The 9486-nt window shown below is 38.8% G+C and overlaps 1 protein-coding gene across 1 annotated transcript in view; it reads right to left on the reverse strand.

Annotated features, from left to right (window-relative positions):
- LOC114648120 (tyrosine-protein phosphatase non-receptor type substrate 1-like) overlaps window positions 1-5544 on the reverse strand; it is a 30436-nt gene extending 24892 nt beyond the window's left edge. The window contains exon 1 of the mRNA XM_028796954.2: window positions 5378-5544. Within this exon, the coding sequence (XP_028652787.2) occupies window positions 5378-5429 (52 nt within the window). The 5' untranslated portion in view covers window positions 5430-5544. The remainder of the gene's footprint in view (window positions 1-5377) is intronic.
- Window positions 5545-9486: the final 3942 nt, after the last annotated feature.

The following is a 9486-nucleotide window of genomic DNA, read 5'->3' on the forward strand; positions in this document are numbered from 1 at the left end:
AACAGCATCCATGACCCTGTCATTGGTTCAGCAATTGTCCTTCCTTGGAACATTTTTGGTAGGCACTAACCACTGGCATACCAAGAACACTCCTCAAGACCTGCCATTTTGGAGATGCTCTGACCCAGTCGTCAGGGTCAGTCTGACATTACAATTTGGCCCTTGTTAATTTCACTCAGATCCTTAACCTTTACATTCTTTTTGGGTCAAATTTGACCTGTTTTGACATTTGACAGCAGTACAAATACCCTAAATTGTTATTCTTTTAGCCTGAAATTTGCTGTCTTTTCCTAAAGTGATCCAAAATACACAAAAATGAAAATATTTTATTGTTTTATACTGTTTTTTGCCCCGGTTCCTAAAGAGAGGGGCCCCTGTTGCTCTTTGAAGGATCAAAAGGATATTTTGAAACAGTGAATTAGTAAAACAGCATAGAAGTGATCATATAAGGAATATAGGTCATACAGACGTCAGACGGTGCCTTGGCACAGACACGAGGTCTGCACCTGTAAGCACAAGCACCTGCAATGTAACAAAATAATCTAAAAATAAATAAATTAGAATATGTTTATACTGAGCTAAATGAGATTAAAACAGAGATCAAAAGAGGAGTTGGGGTTTGGGGATCATAAGGCTCGTAAGCTGCCATATCAGTGACTGAAGTTTTGGCAGCAAGACTTACTGTGCAAGAGGCCCTTGATCTGATCTTCCAAGGTGATAATTAAACATAGTGATTTGGAGGTAGATGTTTCAGAGCAGGAAGATGACATGGAGGAAAACTCTGATTACAGCCCCTCTAATAAGGAAGACTCTGAGGGAAAGGGTGAAGATGACTTTGAGGCAGCAAGGGACAGTTATATCAAAAAACAACGCTATCAGTTGGTTCTTACTTCCACTTCCAGGACCCACAAGACTGACTACTGCTCATGCATTCAATATTTTGTCAACATTCCGGCTCTTCATACCTTCAGCCACTGAAAAAATGGTCATTGAAAACGACAAGCATGGAGGGGATTAAGTGGTATGGTCAAGAATGGAAGACCAAGGATGTGACTGACCTACATGCCTACATGAGCCTTCTAATACTGACTGGCATGTACAGGTCCCATGGTGAGGCTGCTTCTAGTTTGTAGAATGCTGAGATGGGAAGACCAATATTTCGTGCCACCATGTCCATGGAAATGTTCTGTACCATATCGTCAGTGCTCAGATTTGACTATCGTTAGACAAGAATTGTGCAGTGTGTCACTGACAAAATGGCAGCAATCAGAGATGTCTGGGACAAGTGGGTGGAATGGCTGTCTCTCATGTACAACACTGGTCTGAGGTCACAGTGGACGAAAGCCCCGATCCTAGTCAAAGGTAAGAATTGCCTTTTATTGTTAGATTAATTAATCACTGCTTCATTATACACATTCACATTCAAGACATGCTTGGAATATGCAAGTATATACTGGGAAGGCAACTGGGGGAGGCCTGGAGAGAAAACAAGGCACGCGTGTTATTTTAGAGATGACAGAAGGGTTAAGAGGACACAACGTGTCGTGTGACAACTTCTTCAACTTTCATGAGCTTGGTCAGGCAATCCAGAAAAAGAAAAACTTTGGTTGCCACTGTGAGGCGGAATAAGTCTAAGATGCCACCATCTCCGATTACAAAAAAAGGGAGAGAGGTCTTTTTTCTAAGTTAGCTTTCTCCCATGATACCGCATCTGTTTGATATGTGCAAAAGAAGAACATTAATGACATTCTTGTGAGCACATTACATAAAGCTGCAGAGGTCAGCACTCAGGAGGACAGAAAACCAGCCATCATCCTTGACTACAATGCCAACAAAGCACTAGTGGACAATCAACAAAGTAACAGGCACATACAACTGCAAAAAGAGAACCACCGTGCTATTCCACAATATCACTGACATATCGACATACAATGACTTTGTCATATGGAGTGAGCTGTATCCCACCTGGAGAGCAAGCAAGAGGAACTGGAGGAAGATCTTTTTTGAGGCAGTTTGGAAAGGCCATTGTGTCTCCTTACATGCAAAAGTGACTCCACCTTCCTCTCACAGCAGCTTCAGCAGCACTAGTAAGGGCAGAGCAGCAATCTCTGCCTGGCCCTGATCAACAAATCACACAAGAAGCCAACACAAAACGGATAGAAAAGAAGGAGATGCAACTTCTGCTCTTCAAGAAGGACTTCAAAACAGGGACAATGTGCTACACATGTGAGAAACACATGTGCAAGTCCCATACATGCATGGTTTCCCACCACTGCTTTGAATGCACAGACTAGTTTGCAATAAGCAATTTTTATGTAGTAATTAACGATGAATTAATAATAATTATAGATGGTAGTTATAGAAATAGAGGGTCATTTCCGGAGGGTGGGACTGGGCCGCGTGTCTGCCTTGGGGGTTGCCAACCAGGATCCTGAGTTGTTTCGTCGTGTGGTGGGTGCGGCAACGCACTGTACCAGTGCATGCTCCCCATCTTGACTTGACTTGCTTGTTATGAGAATTTTTTATGATATAGCAGTGAGGAAAGTGTTTAATGGTTGCAATGGTTATACATGGTTATATAATAAATCCCAACAGTTCCAGAATATTCTTGCCATTTTCACTTTCATTAAAATATATTTAAATCATTATGGCAGTTTTTTGGGTAAAACAAGACATACTATTATGTGATAATAGATGTTTTTCTCCAAAACCGAATATTGTAAAACCTAAAAAATACACTCTTTCTGAATGTTAATTAAGGATTAATTCTTCATTTATTAATGACAGACAGGCTCTTTATGCATTCTAAATAGATCAGTAATTCGAAATTTGCTACAGACATTAATTATGAGGGAATTCTTGGTCTGGTTCAAAACTGACCCAGAATACACTGTGAAGGCATGAAATAGGAACATTATGTAAGGCTTAAGCTTGCCCCTTTTTCCTGCATTCAACAGTTCTCCACCATGAACTGACTGGTCACTTGCGGCACAATGTATCTCACCCCTTGAGCGATGCCATTGCATTGAGATAATAAACGTGATTCAGCTTTTCTCCCTTCAGATTGTGCTCTCTCTTCCTCTTGCCATAAAACATTAATCTCAACTCACCTTCCAACTGAACACTTAAGGGGGCTCTGACTGCAGTTGTGGAGTCATTTCAAGAGTAAGAGACTATCCTATCTTTGCTCAACTAGAAATTTATCTAATGGCCCCTGGTGCCCTTGCAGCCCCACACTGTCAGTTAACCGCATGAGGACACATCTCCATGGCATCTTCTTAATTGCCTGCTCTGTCTGAGGGGCAAAGCTATGTATGTTCCTTTACTGAACAGGAGAACTTTCCACTTCTGACATTCCCACCCTGGCCTCACTTTCTTTATTAGAAGAGGATCAAGCATTCCTGCCAACTTGTCCCTGCACCTGGAAAAAGCATAGTCCGCAAGGATTTGGCACAGCTATAAATATTCAAAGCAATGTGATGCAGGTTCCGAAAAGTTCAACATTAAAAAGTTCTGAATGTTCAACATTAATGCAGCATTACTGGCATAAGTGATAATGTTGAAAAAAAGTTTAAAAAGTATTCATTTATATATATATATATATATATAAATAAAATATATATATATTTATATATGTATACACACACATACAATACTCACAAACATACTGCACAGACATACATACATGAATGGATCTATATAACAGAGACAGTCAAATTTAATTCTTGAGCTGCAAACTGTCCTCATATTCTCCCATTTTCTGGAGTTTTCTTGCATTATTTTTTTTGTTTTCCCATAGCCTAAAAATGTACACATTGGGCTGGTTGTGAATATAAACTGTAAACTTTCAGGGATGTGTGTATAAGTGTAGGATATGTGTATAAGTGTCCAGAGCAGTTACGATGAGCTGTTGCTGCTCCCCCACTACACTGTAACTAACCTTCACTATCATAAGCAAAAAAAGAACTACACACAATATTTATCACAGAGGATGCAATGAGAAGTCAAGCAAAATGACACCTTTTATTGGCTAACTGAACCGATTACAATATTCAAGATTTTGAGATAACTGATGCCCCTTCTTTGGCATTGTAATCAATGATCATGTGATCATTAGGAGAAAAAAAATCATTATATTTTTCATTCTGATGTATCCGTATAGGCTCTCATTTCAGTTATTTTAGTAACCAAATATCTGTAATGCTCCACCACCCCCTTCCCTCCAAGGACATCAGGGCATCCAAAATACTGGTAAGCATGACTGACTCTTTCATTGTTGAAAGTCAAGCCTAGGAGCGAACACCAAAGTTGACAACACCAAAGCTGGTGGCTCTTAGATTGTACAGTGTCCCAGCAGAAAACACGTGTGACCATGAAATCAATCAATGAGTGCAGACAGCTGGCGTGCTGTCTTGGATATCTGGCACTTTAAGACAAATAGAAGATTCAGAGTTGCAAGGAGACAAGAGATTTAGCCTGATGTTCCTGGATGAAATAGACCTGATTCAGAGGCTTGGTTGGAAGTGACCTTGGCAAGGACTTTAAACCTGGAGTGCAGAGTTGAGAAGAGACTGGGATGAATGCTCAACTAGAGTTTGGTTGAGGTTCAGATTTAACAAAGTGATGGGAGGAATGTTAACTAAGGATACAAGACAGAAGTTCAGTATTTAAGGCAGGACCAGATAGGCTGAAAACGTGTTCAGTTCAACCTAATCACTTTGTGTTTTCTTTGTGTTAACTTCAACCTCACTGCAGATATTTTGTATCCTCTTGTGTGATTATTCTGAGTGCGGAGGGCCATCATAGGGGCCCTCTCCTATCACAATGGTTAGTAAAATCTACATAGAAACCAATTACAAACTCTGATCTGTTTCAAATGAGATTAATTTCCATGGAAAGTATAACTATGGTTGTGATTTCTTAAGTTTGGCATTTGTAGAGACATTAAATCTGAAACTGTCACTCACCCCTACACAGATACAGATAAAGGCATTACAGAACATCTCACATAATACTGTGGGAGGTATTACCAATTTACTTCTTTAGAACTGCTTACCATACTCATTGTTATTTAAACTTTAATTGCTATATAAATTTTATCAAACTATGGAGCACATTTCTTCAGTTTATTTGAAAAACAAACTTAAGGAATCATGACTTAACAGGTAAAGCTTTACCTTTTCACTTAAATGAACAGTAATTTCAAAAAGCTCATATTGTACATAATGTAAAGTCTGACAGGCAAAGCCCTATCATTTAATAAAGTTACAACTTCAAGTTATAAAGATTATTGACATTTACCTTGCCTTTTATATAATGGTTCAAAGCAACCAGTGGGATACCTGCACTCAGCATTTTTGTGAAGTTTAAATCTTACCTTGGAGAAAGTGCTGTAGGAAAATCCAGAAACATTTCAATAGGACGTGCATCTTGTATGCCAGTCTTTCATATGTATGCCACTACGTCTCAAACCAAAACATGCAAAGGATATTTTTTTAATCAATAATTATTTATCACGTCAGGTTGAAAGATCTTCAATCCAGGAAGCTGACAGTTGAGTCATATTGAGAATCGTCACAGCGACTGTAGTGGGGAGTTTAATCTGAGGTTTGGAGCTTGCGCAAAGTATTTGGAACAATCTAAACCTCAGCAATGCAGCTTAGGAGAAATACCGTGGGAGAAAATCTGGCCCTGAAGTATGTGATGCACCTCTTCTTTTAATCTGTCCGTAAATCACACCCTGAAGTGATTTCATCTTAATTAGATACATTTTTTAACATTTATTTGTAACTATACACCCAGGGAATTTGCCAAAGTAGATGTTGAAATTGCCAATACAAAATAGGCATACGTGTTGTCACCAAGAGCAATCCCAGCAACATTCAGTGCAAGGCACCTAAAGCCTGGAGGGGACAACAGGTTGTTGTCACCCTCAGACATACATTATTTATTATACATTTCATACGGAAATGTAGCTCAAATTGCTTTACAAGAAAGAAAAAGAAATAGTTATAATTGAAAAGAAAAAAGATCAATCAATAACAATTAACTAGCAAGACTCAGGCTTTTTAGATGGTCTCCCATGCAAGTGTTGACTGAACCAAAACGTGTTTAGTTCACAAGATCAGAGGCGATGAGGCATATTCACAGATGTATGGGCATAAGCTTCACCTACTTGCTTACAGTCATACATTTGTTTAGCCATAACCAATTAACTTAAGATAATGTGTTGCAAATACCACTGCGGAAATACAGGGGCTGCAAAGGATCAGCATATGTGTTGTGCGACCCAGATGAGCAGTAGCAGACAATCAAAGTATGAGTGGAAGAGAGGGGCAAAGCAGCACTGTGAAAAACAGGTAAGGCTCCTTAGGATGCTAAGGTGATTCAGATATTGGCAAGCATGCCAGACTACAGACAGACTGAAGTCAAGGAGGGATCACCAAAGGTGGCAACACCTGTTCACCTTTAGAGGGCACATGGTCCAGAACACAACATACAGTGCCTTCAGAAAGTATTCTGACCCCTCCACTTTTTTAAGGATTTAATAATTTTGTGAAAATGTATTAAAAATAAAAAAGCAAAATATTACATTAAAACAATGATTCAAACCCTTTGCTATGACAATTGAAGTTTGGATCAGGTGCATCCAATTCTATTGATCATCTCTGACATGTCTCTACATCTTGCTTGGAGTCCAACTGTGGTAAATTCAGGTGACTGGACATGATTAGGAAAGGCACACACCTCTCTATAGAAGGGCTTGGAGTTGACAATCCATTGTATCAGAACAAAATCAAAACCACAAAGTTGAAGGAATTACCTCCAGGGTTTTGGGATAGGATTGTGTCAAGGCACAGATCTGGAGAAGGCTACAAAAAACTTTGCCAAAAGCATAGTTCTTATATGGAAAGAATTTGGAACATCCATAACTTTTTCTAGAACTGGCAACCTGGACAAACTTAGCAATGTGGGGAGTAGGTGACCAAGAACCCAGTGGTCACTTATGGCTGAGCTCTAGGAAACCTGCATGGAGATGGAAGAAACTTCCACAAGGACAACCATTACTGTGACAAATCATTGATCTAAGCTTTATAAACGAGTGTCCAGACAAAAGTTTCTCCTAAGGAAAAGACACATGGAAGCCCGCTTGGAGTTGTTCAAAAGGCACCTAAAGGACTTTCAGACTGTGAGAAACAAGATTCTCTGTTCTGATGAAACCAAGACTGAACTGTTTCGCCTGAATTCTCAGTGTCATGTCTTGAAGAAATCGGATAACGCTGTACACCTGTGGAATACTGTTCCAATGGTAAAGCATGATGGTGGCAGCATCCTTCGGTGGGGTTGTTTTTCAGGAAATCGGAGACTAGGCGGGGTCAAAGAAAAGCTTAATGGAGCAAAGTACAGAGATATCCTTAACTAAAACCTTTTGTTAAGGACTGAAGGATAACCTCCCAACAGGACAATGTCCTTAACTACAAAGCAAAGACAGCAATAAAGACAATTAAAGACAAATCTGTGAATGTCCTTGATTGGCTCAATCAGAGCCCAGGCTTGAACCCATTCGAGCATCTCTGAAGAAACCAGAAAACTGTTGTCCACCATCAGACCCCATTCAACCTAATTGAGCTTGACAAGATCTGCAGAGAAGAATGGCAGAAAATGCCCAAATCAAAGTGTGTGAAGCTTATCACGTCATACACAAAAAGACTCCAGGTTGTTATTTCTATCAAAGTTTCCTCAACTAAGTATCATATAAAGGGTCTGAAAACTTGTGTTAAAGAGAAATTTCAGTTTTGTATACTTAAAAAGTCCTGTTTTTACTTTGTTATTATGTGGTATTGAGTGTTTTTTGATGTGGGTGAAAATGAATTTAAATGATTTTAGTACAACCTTTGATGTCTAACTAATCAACCGCTGAGTCTTTAGGACTGACTCAGGATGTAAAATATATTGCAGGGTTAAGGGCGATGCCTCAAACTGGTTTCTCAGGACATTCTTAAAAACCAACCCCTGCTGGAAGGCCATACAACTACCTAGCTGGCAAGCTTCAGCTAAACAAATGGCATCCATTGCATGAAGGTAAGTGTGTAAATGCAGTGTGTGTGCACCCATTGGTCTGACGTATGGCTATTTGGGATTGGTTTTGAAAATGAGGCCATTCTGTACCATGACACCTATTGGTCTAAGGATTTGGACAGGAATGTATAAAGTTGTTTGCTTTACCCCTCCCTCTCTCTCTGTCTGTCACACCATGGCCATGAAGAGAAAACAATGAGGAGCAAAACTCGGTAGCCATATTAAGACAGACATGCGGCCTGTCCTGAAGAAAGCTGACTAGAAATGATGACTTGACCTGAGACATCTGAGTAACTACAAGTCTGTGTGCCGCCTGAAACTACACATCTAGAATTTTTACATGTACATTGCTTCATTATTATTATTTTATTCATATTATAATTAATACATTATTAAAGTTTTAACTTAACTCCTTCTTATCTTTCTACTCTGTATAATTGCCTGAGGTTATAGATGTGGAAGAGAAGGTGGGGAGAAGCACTAAAATACAATACCTTATAAACAGTGGTAACTATGGGATTCAAGGCATTCTGATGAAGGGGAATATAGAGTCAATTATGATGGTAGTGAAAATGAAGAATAGAAATTTGATGTCAGCACATGTTTCATGATATCAATACACAGATGTGCTCAAATACAAATAAAGATTTGCAATGAATTCATAACTTTTTATATTCAAATAACAAAAGAAATAAATCATTTTGAATGCAAACACAGTGTTATTGTATTTTGGCATGCAGTACCATAAGTGAAGGACAAGTGTAGAGAGGTTTTCAATAGCATAAGGTCTAGTAGCATTGTACTACTGTATAAAAAAGGAAACTAAAGTTATTCCTGCTTGTCTAACTATTATGATTTAAGTCATTTTGTGGGTCAAGCATAATTTCTTGTGTGCTTGTGACTCTACAATATGTTGCAAATTAAGCTATTTAAAGTAGGACAGAATGTTGTTCTAGTGGTTAGCTATGTTAAATTAAAGGAGCCTAAATAATCAGATTACCATCAGTGTGGAGTCTGTTTGTTTTCTGTGTGTCTGTTTGAGTTTTCAAAGGGTACATCACTTTCCTTCCACATCACAAGGACAGAGAAGTTAGATTAATTAGAAATCTCAATAGGCTTGATATGCAGGAGCACAGTTGTGTGTGTGAATGAGCCGTGTGATGGACTGAAGTCCAATTCAGATTTAGTTCCTGTAATCCTGTGCTGAAAAAAGCAGAATAGGGTATTTGTCTGACTACATCTGAAATCTAAACAAGTGAAAGCCATTTTAAAGGAAGTCAAGCAGCTTCATTCCAAGACTTGCTGGTGTAAGTTTCAGTGAGAGTATGAACTAGTTGTTTCATTAAATTTCTTTTTTTTTAAGATATATCAAAGTATATATTGTCATATCATTTACCAAAATGTCAG

The sequence above is a fragment of the Erpetoichthys calabaricus genome, chromosome 3 (assembly GCF_900747795.2).
Source record: "Erpetoichthys calabaricus chromosome 3, fErpCal1.3, whole genome shotgun sequence".
NCBI classification, from domain to species: domain Eukaryota; kingdom Metazoa; phylum Chordata; class Cladistia; order Polypteriformes; family Polypteridae; genus Erpetoichthys; species Erpetoichthys calabaricus.